Source organism: Epargyreus clarus, unplaced genomic scaffold (assembly GCF_041222505.1).
Source record: "Epargyreus clarus isolate Ecla_fem2 unplaced genomic scaffold, WU_Ecla_fem_2.2 ptg000018l, whole genome shotgun sequence".
Lineage (NCBI taxonomy): Eukaryota > Metazoa > Arthropoda > Insecta > Lepidoptera > Hesperiidae > Epargyreus > Epargyreus clarus.
This window is the reverse complement of record NW_027332226.1, coordinates 6,498,751-6,522,872: the sequence shown is the minus strand read 5'-3', so window position 1 is coordinate 6,522,872 and position 24,122 is coordinate 6,498,751. Positions and strand designations below refer to the sequence as shown.

Below are 24,122 nucleotides of genomic sequence, written 5' to 3'. Positions count from 1 at the left end.
TATAGCAATATTAGCAATGATTTGTAATGCAATTTTGCCATATACGATGTCACAGGAATTTGTGAATCACATGTGAAAATATGGTTTATTACGCTTAATATGAATATGGCGTTACGTGACGTGTATGGGAAATCGGCCAATGCTGCTTATTTGATTCCTACCTCAAATAGAGGAGTCATATCTGGGGTTGATTACATCAGTTACTACCCCTGAATACCAAGTTGAAACGTCGCACGAATATTATACGAAAGCATATATTATCATATTTTTTACAACATAATCGTCGCCAACCCATTACTGTCTCACTGCTGGGCTCGGGTCTCTTTTTAGAGCAAATGGGGTACAGGCCATAATACAACGCTCTTGCCAAGTTCGCACTAACTTCACACAGCTTTGAAAATCTTTAAATAACTCAGACATGTAGCGTTCCTCGCAATATTTTCCTTCGTCGTTTAAGCAAGTAATAATTTCTAATACATGTAAAATCAGCAGTGCGTATCTGGGATTATAAACTCATCCCCCATTGAAGGCGGACTTTCTAACCACTAAGCTATGACTTCTTATAATCATAATATTATGACATTATTTAATTTTTAGCATTGATTCTTGAACTATATACATGGCATCAGACACTTTTCCTTGTCCTGTTTTCTGACTGCTGTGTATGTTGATCTAAAATAGCACCATTCCCACAAAATGATGGTAGCTCATTTGGAGGTTAATCTTCCTTGCTTAAAACTTAAAAGTGAGTCTTCAAAATAATAAACAATTCCAAATCTGACACCAAAGCCACAGTGCGAGAAGTTATCGGTGCTTGAAAGCGAAGCAAAGCCTTTGCACTGTGCGCATTTTATACTTGTATATTATTTTGTTATTGATAATATCATAGATAAGTTATAAATAAATAGTGTCTGTTAATACTGCATATCTGAGTGATATTTTACATAAGTGAAATATTAAAATATTTTTTATTGTAATGAGTCACACTCTCACTTAAGTTTTGTTCTCTGGTTCATATATATTTATAAACTTATCGAGGAAGAAGATAAAATGTTAAAATACTAATATTTTTTAGAATGGTTTAATATCTCAATAAGTCATTAACTATATAATTTAATCTTAGTTATTAAAAGTGAAAAATTTATGCACGTGATAGATACTCTAATTATATTTTAGTGTCGATTAGTCTAGAGTCAATCTAATGATGATCAATGCAATAATAAAAGGTAGAAAAAATAAATCAATTAAAGAAAGTAAGTGACGATATATTTTGTTTTCAATAAATATAAATAAAGGGTAATATAAAATAAAAATAGAAAGAGTATATAAAAAAACAACATTGAATTCGGTTATGTTGCTTTTTACTATCAATTTTTGATGTATGTGTACAGTATGAATTCAAGGAAAATAAAGGAATATGTAATGTTTCATATTATATATTCTACATCGCAGTACTCGTTATGAACAAACATTACTTACGTTACTTTCAATATAGTACTTCTACTCATTCATTTTGTTCGATCGCTCATCATTATATAAGATATCGTTAGAGCATGTTTACAAAGTACGTGTGATAAAAGAAAAATTATCTATATAAATCCAATCAATTTAAATAATAAAATATACTAGATTAAGAAACCACTTCATCCGTCCTCTGCAAAATATCTGCAAATACTGCATAACATCTAACTGTACAGACACGTAACATAAACGCATCAAGGAAACTCCGTCGGAATCCTCATGATATTTATTACAAAGGTCTCGCTTACAGATGCATAGAAACGAACAATATTCTCACTGCGTATCGTAATAATGGTGAAAAAGTTGCGATAAAAACCTAAAATTCACATACTGAAAGTCTAAAAATATATTATAATAGATTTCAAATGTCTATACATAGATGAGTGTTCACTACGCGCTTATAACGAGCGTCCGCGCCGAGCGCCGAGCGCGTCGTTACGTTACAATATTAAATACGTCAACTCTAGCGGCGCCGTCCGTACACGCGGCAGTCGTCGATTCGCGAATACGTCGCTACTCGTAACCGTACCGAGGGGACTAGACACACGATCCGAGAGTACCGGTCGCTCGTCTACGAGCGATGACGCGACTCGCTACTGCGTTTAAGATTAGAGTTCGTAACGAAAGTAAAATTACATATTACATATTATCATATATAGATCGGAGCGGGGGCTCAGACGAAGACTTTGGCGAGGCCGTCGGCGCCCGCGCTGGCGATGTAGGGTCGCAGCGGGTGGAACGCGACGTCCAGGATGCTCTCGTCGAACTTCTTGCGGTGCGCGGTGATCTCCTGCACGCACGTCTTGGTGTCGAGGTTCCAGAGGCGCACGGAGCAGTCGTGCGAGCCGGAGAGCAGGAAGAGCCCGTTGGGGTCGAGCGCGAGGCCGGTGACGGCGTCCAGGTGCGCCACCATGGCGTGGGCGCAGCGGCCCGACACGGCGTCCCAGAAGCGGATGTGGCGGTCCTCGTGCGCCGTCACCAGCAGCGGCAGCGTGGGGTGCGAGCGCACGCGGTTGGCCGGGCTGTCGCACGACACGCGCAGCACCGCCTGCGGACACAGAACCAGATGTAGCAAATTGAGTAACCTTGCATTATATTTGAAATGAACTTATTTTAAGCTTTTTCATTTGACGGGAATCGCATCTAGCAAAAATTTGATTATGATGAATGAATGAATGATGAATGAACAAAAAAAAATAAGAATTTATAAATACGTTCAATTAATTTTCTCTACAAAGTTGTTTATATAAAAAAAAAAAACGATTAAAACTTCTGCCTAGGAACCACCACATTGAAACAGTCTAAAAAATATATGATTTAAGGCAAAATATATGAGATTTTATGCAATCAACACATTAAAATTAACACATATTACAAGAGTAAGAAATCATTATTTTTTGGCCGATTTCAAAAAAAGGGGGAGGTTTTTCAATACGACTGTATGTATATTATCCTGGAATGTGGAGTGGACTTACATAAGTAGGCATACCAATTGTATATCATCGTAAGAAATACGTTGTTAATAAAATGCACCTGCGAGGTGTCGTATAGCACCAGCGTGCCGTCGCGGTACACGACCGCGGCGCGCGTGGCCGCATCGGCAAAGTGCTGGCTCGCCAACGACCACACCGCGTCCATACATACAGGTCAAGCTAATAAAACTCACCTGCGAGGTGTCGAGGTCGTAGAGCAGCAGCTTGCCGTCGCGGTACATGACCGCGGCGCGCGTGGCCGCGTCGGCAAAGTGCTGACTCGCCAACAACCATACCGCGTCCATACATACAGGTCAAGCTAATATAAACTCACCTGCGAGGTGTCGAGGTCGTAGAGCAGCAGCGTGCCGTCGCGGTACACGATAGCGGCGCGCGTGGCCGCATCGGCAAAGTGCTGGCTCGCCAACGACCACAGCGCGTCCATACATCATACAAGTCAAGCTAATAGAAACTCACCTGCGAGGTGTCGAGGTCGTAGAGCAGGAGCGTGCCGTCGCGGTACACGACGGCGGCGCGCGTGGCCGCATCGGCAAAGTGCTGGCTCGCCAACGACCACACCGAGTCCATACATACAGGTCAAGCTAATAAAACGCACCTGCGAGGTGTCGAGGTCGTAGAGCAGCAGCGTGCCGTCGCGGTACACGACAGCGGCGCGCGTGGCCGCGTCGGCGAAGTCCGCGGCGGCGGGCGCTGCGGGCGCGGCGGGCGCGGCGGGCGCGGCGTCGCGCAGCGTGGCCAGCAGCGGGCGGGCCGCGCGCGGCGCCCACAGCCGCGCCGTGCCGTCCGCCGACGCGGAGAGCAGGCGCCCGTGCTGGCTCGCCAGCGACCACACCGCGTCCGTGTGATCGCGGAGTACCGGACCCTGGGTACGTTACATACGATATAAAACACAAGTAAGAGCATAACGACTTCGTTTAATAATGTTTTATAACTTCAGATGTAGAAAAGGATTAACTCTACAAGATATTCATTTATCAAAATACAATATACGAGGGTGCGTTTTTAAGTTCGCGGAATGAGGGACAAGGAGGGAAAATAAAATGTCAAAATTATTTTTCTTTTTCTACATATTCTCTTGCAAGACGAATACATTTTTAAGATCTTTGTATTAACTTATTTAAACCCTCATAAAAAATGTTTCGTCCTTGTCGGAAAAATTGCGTCCTTAACTTCTTCGTCTGTAGAAAATTTCTTTCCACGAAGCTCTTTTTTCATTTTTGGAAAGAGATAATAATCGCTGGGAGCCAGGTCTGGACTATAGGGTGGGTGATTTAAAATATCAAAGCCCACCTTATGCAGGGCAGCCAGTGCAATACGGCTCTTGTGTACGGGCGCATTGTCGTGCAACAGCAGGACACCTCTGGTTGATTTTCCCCGCCGTTTTTCTTTGATGGCTTCTTTTAACCGCTCCAGGATAGTTGCGTAATATTCTCCGGTTATAGAGACACCTTTATCTTTATAATCTATTAACAAAATTCCTTCTGAATCCCAAAAGACTGTCGCCATGATTTTTCCGGCCGATTGTGACACCTTAAACCTTTTAGGAGGTGCTGTACCCTTTTTATGCCACTGCATGAAGTCTTGTTTAGACTCAGGTTCATAATGGTGAACCCAAGTTTCATCTCAAGTAACAATTCGATTCAATACAATATCTTTATCTTCCCCACAGAGGTCCAAAAACGCACGGGAACATTCAACGCGCTGTTGTTTTTGAGGCGGTGTGAGCATTCTCGGCACCCACCGCGCGCTGACCTTAGTCATGCCAAGATGGTCATGCAGAATTTTAAAAATGCTTGTATCCGATACTCCAACCATTTCTGCAAGCTGTTCCTTCTTTAGCCCAGCATCTTCCAGTACTAATTTTTCGACTTTCGCCATCGTTTCCGGAGTGGTCACCTCAACAGACCGTCTGGGTCGTGGGTCGTCTTCAAGTGAATCCCTGCCTAGCTTAAAAAGGTTGTTCCACTTGTAAACCATCGTTTTTCCAGGGCAAGAGTCCCCGTAAACCGATGACATCTTTTCCATTATGATTTGCACAGACTTTCCTTGCTTGGTAAGGAACTTTATAACGGCGCGATGCTCGATTTTCTCCATACTTTATTTTTTTTTCCGGATTGAGTTGTTTAATTGTCGATAGTTTTAAAACTAATGATGCAATTGTGATAAAACTTTATATTTATACTATTTATGAGTCAATTAACACGTACCGCCCTTAACAAGCCCGCTATCATCCCCCCAAACCCGCCATTCCGCGGACTTAAAAACGCGCCCTCGTATTTTTATTTGCAGCTAACTTCAGGTGTCGTGATCAGTCACAAATAAACATGTTACAACTTCTCAAAGTAAAAACGGAACCTTCCATTTATGTACCACACTTAGAAGAAAATCAAGTGATCACATATTCAAAAAAGCCTTTGAGAATAATGTAGTTTTTTAATACGTATTCCTAAGTGGTAATTTCATACAAAAAAATCAATATAAATCACCTGCACAGCTGGATCATACGGATCGTACGGGTCCGCGGTGGGGGGCGGCAGGTTCCACACGCGGATGGTGCCATCGAGGCCGCCGGAGAAGCACTCCTCGGAGCGGGGCGCGCCCATCGCGAGGCACAGCACGGGCGCGGTGTGCGCTCGGAACGTGTACAGGGGCTCCACGTCGAGCCCGGCGGACTTCTTCGCGGGCACGGTGCGCTGCAGGTTCCACAGCTTCAACGTGTGGTCCTCGGAGGCAGTCACCAACGCCGCCTCGGTCGGGTGGAACGCGAGCGCGCGCACCTGCAATTACACAAACACACAGATTGGTAAAGATGAATGTAACGATATATCTCTGAACTTTTTCTTCGATTTCGTGTTTTTACACCACTTAACTGCACATGTCGGCATTGTTCCGCGTAAATTACACCATGACAGCCATTAAATGGCTGACACATTTGTCAGCCGTTTAAGCCATTTAATTACAAGGCGGTGAGATTCTATCTATGCATAAACGTTATATCGTTTATTTCAGTACATAAAGTGACATTCTCGGGGAAATATACTGTTGTAGTGCAATTCGTTCCATTTTTATTACATTCTCGGTTAATTATATTGTTTATAAACTGCGATTAGTTCCAATTTTTCACAATGCCTATTATATTATATTCATTGTAAAATCTTGCCTATGTTGCAAAACATGAGAAAGTTTCACTGTGAGAAATTTCGTGAACAACCTTTGCAATGAAAAATGTATAGGCTCAGTCATTTTCAATATTACTTCATACAGTTACACAGTAAATCACACACACAGGTTCACATTCTTTTAATACTATATTGTGTAAAATAAGCGTAGGTTTTTAAAAGTTTCAATTTTTAAAATTAGAAACATTTACTAGCAGATTATTTCTTCTTTGTGTTATTAATGTCCTGTAAAAATAAGTCTACAGATTTTTCAAAATTTGCAGTCGCCACAGGATTCTATACGTATATGAGCTATACGTATACCAGCTAATATACCTTACACAGCTCAACCCAATCAATAAAAACGGCACCATCACTAAGGACATGTTACACACTCACCCCGTCAAAATGCGAGCGCAGCGTGTACTTAGCGTTCCACGTCTTGCCGAAGGACTCCTTGTTCACGCTGGCAACATAGTACGCCTCCGGCTCGTTGCTGACTGTGATTATATGTATATGAACTAACCAGACTCCTCAACCACAGCTCATCAACCCAATCACCAACCAACCACTAAGGATATGTTACACACTCACCCCATCTAAGTGCGAGCGCAGCGTGTACTTAGCGTTCCACGTCTTGCGGAAGGACTCCTTGTTCGCGCTGGCAACATAGTACGCCTCCGGCACGTTGCTGACCGTGATTATACGTATATGAGCTAACCAGACTCCTCAAACACAGCTCAAACCCAATCACCACCAACCACTAAGGGCATCGTACACACTCACCCCATCAAAGTGCGAGCGCAGCGTGTACTTAGCGTTCCACGTCTTGCGGAAGGACTCCTTGTTCGCACTGGCCACGTCGTACGCCTCCGGCTCGTTGCTGACGGTGAGCTGGGCGAGCTCGCCGAGCGCCAGCGGCTTCTCGTCCGCCTCGCCCGCGCCCACCGCCGCGCCGCCCACGCCGCTGCCGCCCGGGAACTTCACTGTGAACACAATGTATTTATTGAGAACATTTTGTCAAAAAAAGTAAGTTTTTATATATAATTCAAAAGTAGCAAACAAGTGCCAATTAAAGGTGGAAGAACCTTTTGTGGCTCGACTCCGGCGGCACCACCGCCACACCTATTTATACCTAATAACAGCAGTGTTACGCGCTGCTGTGTTCCGGTTTGAAGGGTGTGGTAAGGGAGGCAAACTTTTCCGAGGCGTTCCAGCTTACTCCTCAGGGGTAGCGGCGCATCTGTGGCCGACCTCAGGTAGGAATATCTAATCCTATCTGGGGTTGATTACAGATGTCCATGGGCGGCAGTACCTACTTACCATCAGGTGGACTGCATGCTCGTCTGCTACTCTTATATTATAAAAAAAGTGCCACTGCCGCCTACAGATATCTGTAATCAACCTCAGGTAGGATTATCGTGTTTGAGGTTGGCCACAAATACATTGCTTCTTAAAGGTACTAAGGGGTAGCAACCCCTTCTTACCTACGTTATTGACGTTAGTTTGTACATATGATATGACGTATCGTATTGTGTTATATCATATGTACAAAATAAAATATTTAAAATTTTTTTGTTGATAGTGTTTTCTGCTAACTTAATAGCCAAATTTAGTGTGCCGATTTTTAATGTCGACGTTGTAAAAGAAATAATTCTCATGATTTTTCCAAAGGCGCCAAAAGAATTACAAATCAAAAAATGTTGCTTTTTAGATATAATGTTGGTAAACCTTAAGGATTATGTGTCCATGGTAACAGTGACATTATCTGGACTGAAGCAAATGAGCTATTTAATGTCCTAAAATTACAAGTAGAGCAATGACACAACTGGAAATACATGGTGTATTGCACTGCACAGCTTTTGAACCTGTAAGTATTGTGCCAAATAGACGACAACTTCTTAATAGGCATACCTTTTTGTAGAAATAATTTGCTTGACATTAGGTCGACATTATATTCCATCTGATGTTTATCTTATCTGTAATCTATTACGTTTGAAATAGATTTGCAACCGCACCTAGAACACGGGTCCTACTCAAGGTCACAATGTGTTGTGTCATTGAGAACTAAGCTGGCACGCCTCACATCTGCCACACCCTCCAAATCGATGTTTTTGTTTAGTACCTAAGACATGCTTGAGTGATGATCAATGTTTTTTTTGGAAAATAAATAAAATTACGGTCGTATTTTGAAAAATACGGAAACTTTAAGATAAACGATACAATACATTCCTCTCTTTTGTCTGTTAACCGTTATCCTTTTAATTTTTTGTTTTGTAGCTTTATCTTCAAAATGCTAACATTTTCTATAATAATTATAGTAGATTTTCGAATACCACAAAAACTAGTAATGTCGAAAAAGGTGTGTCTGTAGTGCCGATACGGTCAAGCATTAAAAATTTTAATTAAAATATAATCAGTTGACTCACCAACGGGATACTCATCGCCCTGGCCGCCGCCGTCCGCCTCGCTCTCCGTTAACAGGTTCAGCTCGTTCAACACCTCCTCGGCTTCGTGGTCGACTTCCTCTCCTGCTTCCAAACAAATATATTATATGAAGCTGTTAGAACCAGAGTAGGTTAACTACAAAAACATGATTTACAGTATGGAGAAAAGTAAAAATGTATAGTGCGCTCTGAAGTTTTTGCGAGGAGGTTGACTACACCTCCTTCGCGACTTTTCTATATTGCGTAAGTGGAAACATTATGAATTTAAAAAAACTATATTTGACAATAAATGTAATTTAGTTCTGTACCCCAAGGGGGAAACAGAACATTATCACTAAGCTTTCTCTGTCTGTTCATCTGTCTATCACAAGTCTTGTGCACGGATTTGCCGTACGCTCCGTATGTACTGGGACGCGCCGCGTGCCGCGGACGCCTATCGCGTGCTGCACACGATTATGTATTGGCGGCTTAACTGATTTTGAGGAACTATACGCAAAAATCTTAAAAAGGAAAAGTTATCATTAAGGGCAGTCCCATACAAGAAACCGATGTTTTTCGGAATGGTACGAAATAATCCATGTGCGAGTTCGACTTGCTTTTGACCAAATTTTCTAACAAAACAGTTACATATTTTATGTTTAGTTAACTAAAATATAATATAAACAAAAATATGTTATAACATGGCAATAAAAGATACAATAAAAGTTTTTCCTTTGATATTTTAAAAGTTGCATAATGCTTAGATCACGAAACTGCATAGAACTAGTTAAACACTAAAAGCCAATATTCCTTTGATATTTAAAACAATGGATTACTACTTAGCTTTTATTAAAATGACAATCACATTGTAATAATCTCGCGACAAGCAATGCTTTCACGAAAAGTATCTGGAGTAATTAAAATTGAACATCATTTACAAATGAGATAAAACAATTGTTAGTTAGATATTATCAATATCGGTAAAGAAAGTAAATTACATTTACTTTATAAGACTTTTGCAATTAAACTACATAGAATATTTTACGTGAATAACCGAGAAATTTATGATTACCTTTCTTTCTGAGAGTACTTACATACATTGATATTTGCCAGATTGGTAAACAAACTTACGAACCACGAAAATGCGGTCTTACAAGCACTAAATGGAAACACAAGCACTACCGGTTGTAAAAGGGCCACTATTAGGGAGTTTACGCACTGCGACTTTTTCTAGCGCTTTCTGTTGCGCCTCAGACGCAATACATACACTTATTCATGATCTTTAGACACGGTATACAAATACCTAACGTCGCGATACAGTTACTTGATTCAAAAACGCAAAACGTTTGCATCACTAAAAATGTCGCAGTATATATACTCCATCCTCTCTCTACTCTTGTTTGATGACACACATATTCCCTGTGTCGTCCACCATGCCAGTAATAAATCCACCATTTTGTTATATCGGTGATCGACCCCGGAACCCACTGCATGTCAGACCGTATGGTGACTACAATGCCACGCGAGTCGTTGAATCACTCCAATGACATACAAATTTCATATACCTTGCTTCCCAGAAGTGTGGTGTGACTGCTTAGCTTCCAGGTCGTCGATTTCATCCATGTCCATGTCCTGATTCGCCAGGAACTCGAAGTTGGCGAACACCGCGGCCGTCTCTTGCACCGAGAGCCCCTCCTCATTGTATCCACCGCCCGTCGACGCACCGCCCTTGCGCTGTTGTTCTTTACCACCTGGTGATATAAAACTTTTCAGATACCAACCATAACAATTATATTACAAAACCTATTATGTCTTGTAGAGAACAGAGCTTAAATCCTTATGAGAGCAAAACCAAAACCAGTAAAACAAGTAGAACAGTAATGTGTTAATAGTGATAATAAGAAGCTGATATGTTTATAGCTGAAATACCTAATCACAGAAATTACGGATAAGTTCATGATATGCAGTAGTTACTGTGCCCCATATGGAGACATGGAGACCTGTATCTACCATGTAGAAGAAGTCCTACCTATGTCGATCATACAGAACTCGTTGGTTAGTGACGCCAACTTCATCCATATTATCTCTATAGCTGACTCTATCTTTACTATACTCTCCAGAGGCACAAGATTACAGTACCTACAAATAAAGATATTATCCATACCGCATTTGTATCTTACCAATTGCTATCAATCAACAGGTAATATAAACTACTAAGAAATGATAACCAATATCTATAAAACATTTTTCTCAAAGACCCCCAGTGAAAATCGAATCTCAAAACTGCTGGCATTAAGTAGTAGCAGTCATTACAAAAACCGGTAGTTCACATTTCATCTATTTACGTACGCAAACACACCCATTAAACGGTTGTTTGAAAGATGCAATTTTTCATGGATTAAAATTTATTGTCAATAAATTAGCTCTTTCGGGAACCACGTACAAGAAATAAAACCTAGATGCCGGCGTCGTAACTGTGGTATTGCCTAGATCGTTCCGTCGATTTCATCACCATTTTTGTTACTAAGCAAATGTCTAGGCACGTGCGCACCCTAATTTAGAATCTTTTAAAACGCACGAAACATCTTGCACGTTTTTATAAATATACTACAGAGCGGATAAAATACCTATTTAATTGAAATTTCCGGCTGGACATAATTTTTGTGCACCATATTTTTAAAGGTTCAATTTTTTATTTTTTATTTCAAATTAGTATCTGCCTGCTTAAATATCGAACACAAGAGAAAGTTGTCTAGAAACCGCGCAGCTAAGGTTGTATTAAGAAATATTTAAATTTATTCTTTTATTGAAGTATTATCAAATCATGTATGTTGGTAGGATTACGAGAATTATATAATAGGTCGATTCTGTTACATATTCCATTAACATAATTAGTTCTAAATGTATGTTAACGCATAGTACCTAATTCGTTCATGGAGAGACATACAATTGCTTTTCCCTATAATACCCAATTTCCAAGGAAATTTTGGCGTAATTAATTCTATGTAACATTTATTACGTGGCCATCGTTATATGATTCATTACTAATTGTACATACATTAAGGATGTGCATTAATGTAAATAACAATTTAGAATAAACATAAAACACAGTTAAACTTGTACAGTAAGCTACCTTGAGTGGAAAAGTCATTTCTAAAGAGTATCGTCGAGTCGTACCAGCGGATTAGCGCGACGGATCCGCAAAACAGGCAGCTGTAGTTGGCCAGTGAAGCCAATCAAAAGCCGAAGGTGCCAACGTGCACGCATTCACCTTGCAAAAATGTACGCGATGACGTATGTATGTCCAACGGAGGAAGCGACGAATAACTATTACTGTTACACACTGTTATACATATAAATTAACCAAGGGACTAATAACGATCGCCCTGAACAAATATTGTATTGCTTCTTCGTGTTACACGCGTAACATAAATTAATTTTTATAACTAATATTATACTCAAAATTAATTTCATTGATTAATTTCTAAGATTATTATATTTTTTACCTCACTGCGGAGGGATGCTTTTCGAGCATATGTGCAGTCCGCGTAAAACTGCTAGTCCACTCTGAATATGGAAATGAATCGCGTCGCTATAGCAAATTGTATGACTACACATGCTCGCAACAACTTCAGAGCGGACTAGCAATTTGGCGATAACTATACCTATATGTCTCATCTTTGGGACGCCCTATAGTGCAAACGGGTTGACGGATTATAAAATATAGGGTGTCGTTTTATTCGTATACATTGCGAGAGTAACCGATACCCTATATTCTAAAGCCTATGTTTTTTTATAATAATTGCTTGTTTAGTCTAAAATATATTATGAAATTTAAATATGCTTCACTAACAAGCAATTTACTAAGAAATCATTATAAAAACGAATCCTAAGGCACTCTTTGTAATGCATTCAAGTACACACTGCATAATTGAAGTAATTCATGCAAGTGTTTAACACCAATTTTGTTCACCTATTATACATGAACCGATTTTAGTTTCTAATTTAGTGCAGTGCTCATGTTATTGAATAGCTATTTTTTTAGGCACAGTAGAATATGTCTAATATGAAGTGGTTATTGCAGCCTATAGAAACATAACACACAAATGAGATGGGTATCAAATTGGAGGTTGCCCTCAATGCTGCTCCCAGGGACTAAATTAGAATTTTTCATGAATAAATTTAATCATATACATAGACTTTATTAACCATACAGGAGTGGATTACAAAGCAGAGGGAACTCACTTAATAAAAATTTATATAAATTTACCTGGAGAGTTACCAAACTAAGTGAAATTACCCCAAATGTTTTTATAAAATACTTTTGCTCCTGACTTTGATGATTTTCATGTTAGTGCCTATTTAGTGTTAACAGATAATATAAAATACATACCATATTCATATTTGCGGGCCAGTGAATTTATAGAGTAATGCTGTTTATCATAGTTCCTGTAATTGGGGTCCTCAGCTTGTTCCTCATTATTTAGTCCAAGCAAAGTCCGTACCCGGTTTGAGCGAACATCGAGAATAGTGTCTGTGTAGCCTATTTCCTGTGAATCACATGTTAAAATTGAATATCACATAGTAATGCATTCATAGCAGTCATAGCCTAGTTGAAATTTGACACAGAATCAAAAATGAGACAAATACCTCTGACGTTTTTATGTATAGGCCTGAAGATTATGTAAAAAATAAAGTTATCTAAAGTGTGAAGTCTACCCACCCAAACTTGGCCAATGTAGTAGACAAAGGCCTTCTCAATGGGTGTGGAAAACACTCATACCCAGGTCACGATAATAGTTCATGCCAACAGTACATTCATAATTTTTCTTAGTACTCTTATCCCAATTAATATATCTTAACACAAACCTGCAGATATTGCTTAATAAGTTGACGTCCCTGCTTCCATTGTGCTCTCTCAGCAGGCTCCGGCTCTGAAGGTGGCTCTTCTGGTGGTGGACGCATATCACCCTGTTGCAGTTCCACACCATATTTGAGCTTGTGGAACTTTGCTCTTTCTTGTTTTAAAGCATACTCTAACATTTTGATCCGCCTCACTAGGTCATTCTTTAGATTCTCTTGGCCCTTCCTCTCACCTTGGAGGAAGGCGATCCGTGCCTATCACAGGAAAACAACATTAAAATTTGATTTTGAACAATATAAAGTTACAGTATGTTGTCCACAAGATTTTTACACTGCAATTAAGTTCCCTGTGAACTTGCCTACAAATTAAATATTTAAAAAAAAAAAAATCATAAAATATTTTTGCAAATTGTTTGCAATAGTCAATTGTATGCAAAATTACATTATTATTTAAAATTGATTATAATTTTATTGCACTTAAACAGACACATTAATTATTGGCATGTTTCAAAATAAATATAAATATGTATAAAAAACATTGGGCCAAGTAGAAATAAAGTAATAAATAAGGAACACAACATTTAACAATAAAATATGTTTGTTACCATTGTGAATAATAATTGAAATGTCACCAACAGAAGTTATATCACATAGATGAATGAATGGAATATTTTTTCAATGAAATTAAATCAAACATCATTTTTTTGGTGTCAGTAATTACTTTTGACAGTGTAACGGATATGTTTGTATAATAGAATTTAAAAATCAATAATTAATATTGGAGCAAAGATTTCCCAACAAACTCTAACCTAATTAGATAAAGACAAAACATAATCATAAAAATTTAAAGTCAAATTATTCTTATAATGCAACATGTATTATTCTAACCCTTACATTTGTAAATTATGTTCTTAAAATAAAGTATTTAACTATATATTAAATATGTGACATATTAAAATATAAATTATAAAAGTAGTTATTATATTTGTGTACATTGTGTTATAGTTGTGTGTGTTTGTGTGTGTAATACAATTACTATACTCTTTATTATATTGTAATTAGTCAATTATTACATTGAAAGGTGTTAATGGGAATGTAAATAGTCACAGACCCAAATGTAAAACACATACACCATTTATTAACATTGAAGTACATTTATATTAATAGTATTTAATTTATTAAACACATATCCTTATTGTGTAATTAAGTATTGATTTATTGGTAATGCCATCTTATTTTGAACAAAATTCTTAACTTGTTTACCATATGTAAGATATTGAATAATGTACAAAATATCACTTCTTCCTGTTATACAAAAGTTTATAATCATTAAAACTTTGATATTTTTTGCAATTGGATACCAGTGACTTTATTTTCATAAATAGGTTATTGTATTAACTTAAATTCTTATAAATAGACTTAACATTATTGTATAACCAAATTAATAATTCATACAATTGAATGGACATGATAAAAACAATACTGGTAATAATACCCTGTAAAGTGCAATGCCCTGCCAGATTTGACACTTGCCTACATATGTTCCTTGTGGTAAAATTGTTTTGTATTACCTATTCATTGTTTGCGTTTTCATTAAAGGAAATGATTATTATTAGAAGTCATACGCAAATTAGCTATTTTCTGTTACCTGTCAGTTACGATTTCTTGAAAGTACACTGCATTCAAACCTCGTTTATAATGGAAACGGTCAACCAAACCGCTATGTCCTACATTATGTTTTAATTGGAAATCGATACAAATACAAAAATAATCACCTCAAACTCAGCTTTGTCTACTTCCCATTGTGATCTCTCGAGTTCGAATCTCGCCCATTCATGTTGGATGAAATGCAAAATGCCCGGTATTGAATAATGGACACTTTGGCTCGTTTCTTCATTTTGTTTATTATTTACACTGACTCCGATTTGAGATCCCACTTGTCCTCCGTTGTGATGAGATACGGAGCTATCATCCATGGCTGTGGGGATTTTCATGACATGGCCACCATTACCGTACTTGTCACAGACCTATCAAGAACTACACGGTGAACTAAACGATACTGAATACTAGAATATCATTTTTAACTACAATCTAACTAGCGTTCACGTAGACGACACCATTTAAATCACTTTTTAACAATAAATTCATGAATGAAAAAATATTACTGCATGACGGAATACAAAAGTCGAAACGACGTCCGTCCGCTGAACATTGCTTTTTACTTTTTATTTTAATTTAATGTTGCCATAATGTCTCTTTACTTATTTCCTTTATTTTGCTCATTAAACATAGACTCAAAAAATATTAAAATATTTTGTGACACTTATTTGTATAAAATATTGGCAAAAATAATATGGAAAAGTGTTATATTGTAATCATATTTTATCTTTCTCCACCAATCAATCCATCAAAATTGATGAATTTTAACTATTGGATGATGATGATGAAATAGGATTTTAGGGAAAGACATATTATTTTAATTTAATTACATGTATTACAAATGACAACACACATTATTATACACAATAAGCTGATAATATTATTTTACCTCTACGGTTTTATAAGTGAAAAATTATTATAGTAATGCACGTGAAACTCTCTACAACCAATATAAGTGTATGACCACACTATGACACGGGGCCCCTTATAATTAACAAGGCTCATACGGCGATAGCTATTTATTGCCCGTGTTATTTAGACTGTAGTTTAACCGCTATTTAAACATAACGTGAAAAACTCATTTAAATGAAATGCATAATAACTAATTATTTATTAGGGTTATGTATCAGCTGTCATTTTAAAAATTAAGTTAATTCTAAAAGCAATTTTACTTTCATTCACTCGGCAAGTAGAATCTAATGGCATCTGATGCCATTAGGTAAATTTTGTTGCGTACCTTTAAGGAACCCTGCCATAAACCAATATTATTGTTTTTAGTTTATTAGTAACGAGCTTTTGCCCGCGGCTTCGCTCGCGTTACGAAGTAATATATTCATCCCCTATTTTGTCCCCTGGGGGGTAGAATTGATCAAAATCCTTTCTTAGCGGATGCCTACGTCATAACATCTATCTGCATGCCAAATTTCAGCCCGATCCGTCCAGTGGTTTAGGCTGTGCGTTGATAGATCACTATGTCAGTCAGTCACCTTTGAGTTATATATATTTTTTAATAACTCATTTATATTACTTGCCTTAAACGAATTTTAAATGAGTATTAGAACAAACGTGGGAAATGCGTTCAAACCCATAGGTACGCTGATTCCCAAAGGGGTCGAAATTGAGTTCCCATCGGTCGACTTACACGGAAACTGATGTTGGGGATCGCCAAGGTCAGGCAAGGTCTATAAATCTATCCCTTTTAATTAACACAAGTTATTGTTTGCAATCAACGAACGAGGAGATTTAAGGCTGCAACTCACCAACATCGAACCAGATTTAGCTAGATTGGTAGAAAATCCCGAGGTTTATCCATTACGTTAACTACCTAGTTATAGAGAAACAAAAAAGACAGAATAGAATACCTGATTCAAAGAGCATAGTTTAGATTTTGAAAAATGGGTCTCTTGCAAAAATAGTTTGAGAAATCTTGTTCTATATTATTCTTCCTCGTAACAGATACAAAGTTTGTGCGCTTCCTTATTATATTGTTCCATTTATACTAACAATTTCAAACTTGTTCTGTACCTAATTCTTTGATATTTAGAGCCAATGATATATAATTATATGGAGCGAGGTTATGCGTGATTCTCCATAAGAGCTCTTATACGCTGGGGATAAAAATTGCTATAAAAGTTCAAAAGGAGTTTTTTTCATCGCTAATCGTAATTTTCTTTCAAAAATTGCGTCACTACATTTTTACATAGCTTCGTATTATCTTCTTACATTCAATTGAATGAATATTAAAATGTTAAAAACACGCACGGTCCACTAAGTTCGTGGTCGTAAGCATTTGTGAAATAGGTATACAGCACATCAAGTTTTAAAATTAGCGAAATAATAATAGTTATTGTTCTGAGGTACGGTGTGTCCCAAATATGACATACGATGGTAAAGTTGAATTAGAGAAGCCTGATAATAATAATAAATAGAAATTAAATCTAACAATAATTATAGGCAAAATTAATAAATAAAACAACAATATTATTTATTACCAGTATATTGATCACAAAACCAATACTCAATTGTACCTTAAAAGTCAATGCCTACTTAGGAATGATATTATACTTGTGTTTGAAGTTAGAAATAATTTCACACTTCATATAGTCAACTGTCGTGATGTCATTAAGTATTAAAATTGAATCTGCAAACATGCTACACAACAATGACAAAATTAATTGGACTTCTTGGAATCTTTAGATGGCGATCGTGATCTGGAACGCGACATCGATCTTCCCTTGGAGCGCGAGCGGGAGCGGGAGCGGCTGCGAGAGCGGGATCCGGAGCGCGGCGAGCGGGAGCGCGTGCGACGACGGGACCTTGACCGGCTGTGAACACATTACCATTTAAATAGTACAATAGGCTTAGACATCGTAAACGGTGGTAGAACCCTTTGATCGGAAATAACTGCGTTCCGACGTCATGCCTAATTCTGCTAGAAAGCAACAATCTTAACACTGCTGTTTTCAGATTTGAAGGGTGCAGAGTTAGCTTCCCTATACAACCTTTGGTCGAAACTACTTACCACTTACCTGATAAGACCCTTTTACTGCCCCCACAAAAAAATTTTAAGGTGGTTGAGTCAGTATGATATTCTTGGCTGACTGACTTACAAATGAGGCACCCATCTTAGTCCTCAAAAGTGGCAGGCAACATATTTGTGATCAGCATGTACATGTTACAGGTAAAATTTCTGTTCTATACAAGATTTGTAACAGACGTTCACAAGCACTATTAGTTAGACTTCAAGCTCTTGTGATACTTCAATTTTATTAAAAAATGCAATGATTGATAGCTTACTGAAACCACTTTAGTTTTATAGATGTTATACCTAATTCCCTATCCCAGTTGCCTTCCGTCCTATTGGTCACAGAATAAGAAAAATCCATTCCCGCCGCCAGTGGTTACTTAGGTTTCCTTTTGTGACAACCATAAATGAATCATATTAATCACATCATTTATGCGAAGTCTTATAAAATATACAAAAGCTGTGCTAAGCTCCACTAGTTTTTCTTTTTTTACTCTTATGTAAAAACTGGAACTCTATTTATTTTTATTTTTTTGTTTTACTTTTTCTGTTGTTACCATTTCATTAATGTTTGTCCTTATGTTTCATTGTTATGAATAAACTATTGAAAATGGTATGACCCCATTGTTGAATTGATTATTTTGGTGCGGTATTTTTAATTTTTATATTGAAAACCTTTTTTATTGCACATAAAATGGTGTGCAGATATTTGCGTTTTCTGCATAGATAGAATATCTATGCAGAAAAATGGTGACAACTAGGATTTTTGGCATATCACACAAGTGAGACAAAGACACACACTAGGAACCAAATAAGTCTAGCTGATGTCCAAATAAGGAAAAGAATATATAATGCACCCTCCATATGAAAACAGTAGTGTGCTGCTTAACAACAGAGTACTACCACCATAGTAATAACTGGCTCATCTAAACAACTGTTTTCTGACAATAGTTGTGGCTTTTGAAAACATTGTGTTTACCGCATTAACATAAGTACGTAATTCCCAAATACATTCCATTTGGATATCTAAAACCTTCATTTCTGCACTATATTATAATAGTATAATTATGAGTTTTTAAAATTTAATTTACCTAATAAATACGCGAGTTACATATTATTCATCAGGTAAGTTACGTTGTTTATCAAACATTAACTGAGAATTTTCTCCTTGCACTTTTGATTTTTACTATTTTTAATTGATGTACTTTGAGGCATAGTGTACGAAACCGATTTTAGTCTGTCGTATTTTTTTGGGATTTGTTGAGAGCGCCAGGTTATGAAAATAGAATAATGTTAAATTGATAGTTAAAATGCTACTATTTAGTTTAACTAGAAACAAATAAGAATTTGTAAATACAGATATTACATATAATTTGAGAAATAAGGTTTCAATAAATAAGTTGAAACCCAGCAGATAAATTACCAGACCATTTAGTTTTAACAAGCATTCTATAAATTATAAAATATGGCACTTGTAATAGACAATTTTGTTTGTCGTCTATTACAATTAAAAATACAAAAAATATATCCGCACATTAAATAGAATTCCCATAGAATGAAAACAAAATAGCTATTATCTACTCCTACAAATATTAAATAGCAACACTGATATTATTTTATTTGTTGTCAGTGGTTTAGAATTTTGAAATGATTTCAAACCATGCTACAGCAAAAACTGAAAATAAACTTGTAATACAAGTGGATGGTCTTCTCTCAACACAAATATGGGTAATAATGTGTAACTCACTGAGTGCACGCAGTGATTACAACAGACGTGTGTCACGACGCGAAGAACAAACACTATGCTCAATGTAGTTCTCGATAAGTGAAGAATGCACGTAGGCTGTAGCTACGTAGTTCGCAGAGCGAAGTTACCGTCGCGGCCAACTTAAGCGCAGTACACGCCGCGCAGTGAAAGCTACGTAGCGCAGACAATAAGAAGTGCAGACTCTGCAGAGTTCGTTCTCGGCGCACAGGCCAATGATAACCTATAACATAGTTATCATTGGTTTATGTGAATCAAAAGCAATGGGATGGAATCTTTTTACTGCGACTCATTTTTGTTCTCACCATCCTGTGCCATATGAAACATGTTCATGTATTTTGATAAGATTCCATACCAAGGATTGACATACACATCCAGAGGGGATGACTTAAAATAAGTGTCACCTGCGCCGGCGCCGGCGAGTGCAATCACGGGCGTAGTGTCCACGGTCTCCACAATCGTAACAGCGGTCGTCATATGGTCGCGGCGGTGGGCGCGAGCGAGGCGGCGGGCCCCTTCCTCCATAACCCCGGCTCCCATTGGACATCTCAACGCGCGCACGCCTGCCACAAATCGTCCGTCCGTCTAATCCCCGAATCTACAATTAAAATGATTTTATCGTTTTACAATTCTTAAATCGTATATATATTCTAAACAAAAATAAAGGACATCATACTTACAGCATCTTCAGCATCACGAGGGTCTTCAAACTCAACAAAAGCAAAGCCGGGTGGATTCCTTGCTACCCAAACGTTTCTCAGTGGGCCATAATATGAAAACGCATCTTCCAACTCAGGTTTGCTGGCATTATTTCCCAAATCTCCAACGTAGACTTTGCAGTCCCCGTATCGCGACATTATCTGCAACAATTTTTTTTTTAGCCGGGACGATGAGGCGTCGGTTTGATAAATTAGTCTATTACGAGTTTCTTACGTTTTATTTCAATGTAAACTCTCAATACATCTGTTTCTCTGATCACAATACTGTTTTAACAATCTTTAAACATGGTTAAGTATACCACACAAGCTTTAATGTCGACACAAAATCAATTCAAGCAAGAACTTCAAGAGCTAGACAAAATGGCGGTCGGCAGCACACGCAAGAAGAAAAAACATGGCTTGTTTGCGCAGTGCCCGGAATAAAACCGACAATTTTATGTGTTGCAAGCATAAAATTAAAATTTACTCAGCTTGACATTTTACAATTTTAAATATGCCTGTGGTTTAATATTATATAAAGTTAATATATAAATATAAATAATTATATAAATTATAAAAAAACAACGGTTTCACTCATCACTTTATCATATTTTAAATAAACGAGAATAGGATTATATTTGTACAATATTAAATTATTAAAGCAACTAATGAAAGCTATTATATTTTAGGAAATATTGTAGAAATGAAAGTTGGACACTGTATGTTCGGTAAATTAAAGATGCTTGTGAAAATTTCATACTTTTTCAGAATATATAAAAAGATGAACCAGAATGTAAAAAAATATATTTGCTTTCATTCTCAATAATAAATTTTACTTAACTATGGCAACACATTATTATTTTTTTTTAATATAAGAACGCTGCGCCGGTTTAGAAACATTCTTCTTTTATTATGAAATGAGCTCTGCATCAAAACAGGATGATAAATTAAATAAATGACACTATTAAATTGTTTTCATAATTTATTACATCCTCTTTTGCATCCGTAATTTCATATAAAATTAGATTGTATTTTTTTGGACTAAGAAAGTAATAAAAATTTAATTTTAAACCTTGTTTTTTTTTTTTAAACAGATGAAAACAATGGAGTGCAGAGGAAAGAAAATACTCTGTATTTATTAATTAGTTTCCGTCGGAAGTGGTTAAATTATTTAAAAAAAGCGCCAATAATATTTATAAAATATGTTTTAAGAAAATTTTTTGGACTACATATAAAGTTAGGTTCTGTATACTGCCGTTTTATCCACATATTATTTTACTCTTTGAGTTTTATTAACCCAGCGCACTTTACACTGACTACAACTGATATGCAAGTGTAATTTAGTTGATTTTCGAACTGAGAATCTCACTCACTAAAAATTAGAATCCTACGTTAGCGACGCCAGTCCACAGAACAGAACACCTATACTCCTAACGGAGCGCCAGTAGGTTTCATTTACCTGCTGTTAAATTTAATTTAATCTGCTAAAGACGCTGACTACTAAGGTGCAATTCCGCCGACCCATTGGGGCGTATGTGTCCGTCGCCTACAATTTACATCAGATTGATCTCCACACGATTAGTCCAATTCGCGTTTAGTCCCGGAGATTATAACAACGCCTCATGTCATTTATTCTGCCATGCCACAACTTTCAAACTATAAAAAAGCAGTAACATCGCGACTACCAAGTAGTTTCAGCATAGATGCCACCGTAGGCAAACATAAACACCTATTAATGTGTTATATAATTCAACCTTAATACTTTGAAACATATAAATGACAATTATTGAGGAGTTATGTAAATAAGTATCTAATGTATGTCCATTGTCCATGTTTACTTTGTTATATACAGCATATGTTAATTTGTGAAACATAAATTTAATAATTTTGAGTAAAGGTAAAAAGTTGTGAGTAAAAAACGTCATAGGTAGTTATTGATAAACTGTTTAATAACACTTAATCTATACCAATGTTATAAAAAATGGCGACAGTTTACGTAGGTACGGTTACCTTTTCATGCTTTCAGATTTGGTTCTTAATTACTTCTAATTAATTAATGTGTTTTATCACCATAAAATAAATTTTGTGGGCTAATTCTTATTGAGATCATATTTGATTATCTACTGTGCAAAGAACTGCAATTGCAAACATCTGTTTCTAAAATTAATATATTACGTTTTCCTGATACTTATATTGTTTTAAAACAAACCTACTATACATATAAATTCTAATAATACCTATATATTATTCGACACAAATATAAAAATAACTCCAATAATCTCACCTAAACAATCTTATAAATATAACTTACATAATATTATAGTTTTAAAGCAACATTCTGTAATAATATTTAAACAATTCATATTAATTATCATGTATGGAGTCAAGTGATAACATTTCAATCAAAGAAATCATATTCAATAAAATATAGGTACCATGGCGAGAAACTAGAATCTATGTGTAATTTTAACATAAGAAGTCATGACTCGGTTACAAAATGTCGCAAAATTACTGATTCGAAGTTTTTTAGTAAGTATTGTATTATTTTAATTTTTACCTTTCATATTTAATAATTTACAGCAAAAAATAATTATGTTTTAAAATTACTGTGACATGATCTTCTTTACCACTTGACCCCCAACACACTTGTATTAATAAATATTAAATATTGCTATTACACAAATATGTATGGAGAAAAAATTAAGGGAACACGAACATAACCATATGTTCGAAATTTAGAAGACATTTCAAGAGTTCAGATCAGTTTTTAAATTATGTATTTTGAATAGAAAAAATGACAACAAATATGTTCAAAATTGTCCCCCCCTCAGTAGGTATCCCCTATTATTGGGTGAAATTGAATTCTGGATTTGGAAAGTAGTGTAACACAGTTACAAGGTTACAAGTTATATTTTCTGCGGGGCAATTATGTATTATATAAATAATCAAAATATAGTAATGATACTCTCACCTCTATTTTTGTGACCTTGGAATAATGTAGGAAAATAGACAATATAGAAAATCGGAACAATAAATATTTGATAACATTGGGACAATACAAAATCACATGATACTAAAATAAATGTGTATTTTTTAATCAATGAATTTCATTTTTACATAAGACCAACCAAATATAAAACGTGAAAGACCCATATATAAAACTATTACTTAATATATAGTCAATTAGGCCTTAAACTGCGACGCCACATAGATATCTCAAGTTATTAAGTTCACAATTATATAAAGCTTAATAAAACAGACTGATAAGCCGATAAAAGAGCTAGTTGCTTTAAGTTTTTTAATTGACAATTTGTTAATCGATTAGCGTGAGATTGACTGAGATGTATTTATCGCACAATTTTATGTGGATCACGAGGAATAGAATTTTTTAGTTTAATTTGTTAAAGCAATTCCGATAAAATTAGATCGTTTTTCCTATTGTTCATTATTTTCCTAATTTGATTCATTGTTTTCATAACTTATCATTCTTAAATAAAAACGTGACTCATCCATC

At 36.5% G+C, this 24,122-nt stretch overlaps 2 protein-coding genes across 4 annotated transcripts; both read right to left on the bottom strand.

Annotated features, from left to right (window-relative positions):
* Window positions 1-1,344: 1,344 nt before the first annotated feature.
* On the bottom strand, window positions 1,345-15,703 carry Cka (Connector of kinase to AP-1). Its single transcript, XM_073082876.1, has 9 exons — window positions 15,237-15,703; window positions 13,468-13,716; window positions 12,992-13,148; window positions 10,164-10,349; window positions 8,602-8,703; window positions 6,959-7,158; window positions 5,501-5,791; window positions 3,610-3,876; window positions 1,345-2,569 (listed from the first exon to the last, which is right to left on the bottom strand). The coding sequence occupies exons 1-9, from the start codon at window positions 15,453-15,455 to the stop codon at window positions 2,195-2,197; spliced, it is 2,046 nt and encodes a 681-aa protein (XP_072938977.1). The 5' UTR covers window positions 15,456-15,703; the 3' UTR covers window positions 1,345-2,194.
* Window positions 15,704-17,601: 1,898 nt separating this feature from the next.
* On the bottom strand, window positions 17,602-21,042 carry LOC140749731 (serine/arginine-rich splicing factor 7). Of its 3 annotated transcripts, XR_012103116.1 has the most exons (5): window positions 20,844-21,042; window positions 20,591-20,770; window positions 20,315-20,508; window positions 19,893-20,133; window positions 17,804-17,945 (listed from the first exon to the last, which is right to left on the bottom strand). XR_012103116.1 is itself a non-coding variant. In XM_073082877.1 (4 exons), exons 2-4 carry the CDS (start codon window positions 20,765-20,767, stop codon window positions 17,792-17,794), a joined length of 525 nt encoding a protein of 174 aa, XP_072938978.1. In that variant the 5' UTR covers window positions 20,768-20,770; window positions 20,844-21,042; the 3' UTR covers window positions 17,602-17,791. The 3 variants fall into 3 exon arrangements, 2 of the variants coding, with proteins under 2 accessions (XP_072938978.1, XP_072938979.1); XM_073082877.1 differs by lacking the exon at window positions 19,893-20,133 and having other exon boundaries at window positions 17,602-17,945; XM_073082878.1 differs by lacking the exon at window positions 17,804-17,945 and having other exon boundaries at window positions 18,393-20,133.
* Window positions 21,043-24,122: the final 3,080 nt, after the last annotated feature.

Excerpts from the sequence above, each read along its gene's own strand:
- Cka (XM_073082876.1), bottom strand. The coding sequence starts at position 15,455 with ATGAAAATCCCCACAGCCATGGATGATAGCTCCGTATCTCATCACAAC. Across the intron at positions 8,704-10,163 it reads CCACACTTCTGGGAAGCAAG|GAGAGGAAGTCGACCACGAA; the intron begins GTATATGAAATT and ends GTTTGGAAGCAG. Across the intron at positions 7,159-8,601 it reads GGGCGATGAGTATCCCGTTG|TGAAGTTCCCGGGCGGCAGC; the intron begins GTGAGTCAACTG and ends TTGTGTTCACAG.
- LOC140749731 (XM_073082877.1), bottom strand. The coding sequence starts at position 20,767 with ATGTCGCGATACGGGGACTGCAAAGTCTACGTTGGAGATTTGGGAAAT. Across the intron at positions 20,509-20,590 it reads CTCGTGATGCTGAAGATGCT|ATTCGGGGATTAGACGGACG; the intron begins GTAAGTATGATG and ends TTTTAATTGTAG. Across the intron at positions 17,946-20,314 it reads ACTCGCCGGCGCCGGCGCAG|CCGGTCAAGGTCCCGTCGTC; the intron begins GTGACACTTATT and ends ATGTGTTCACAG.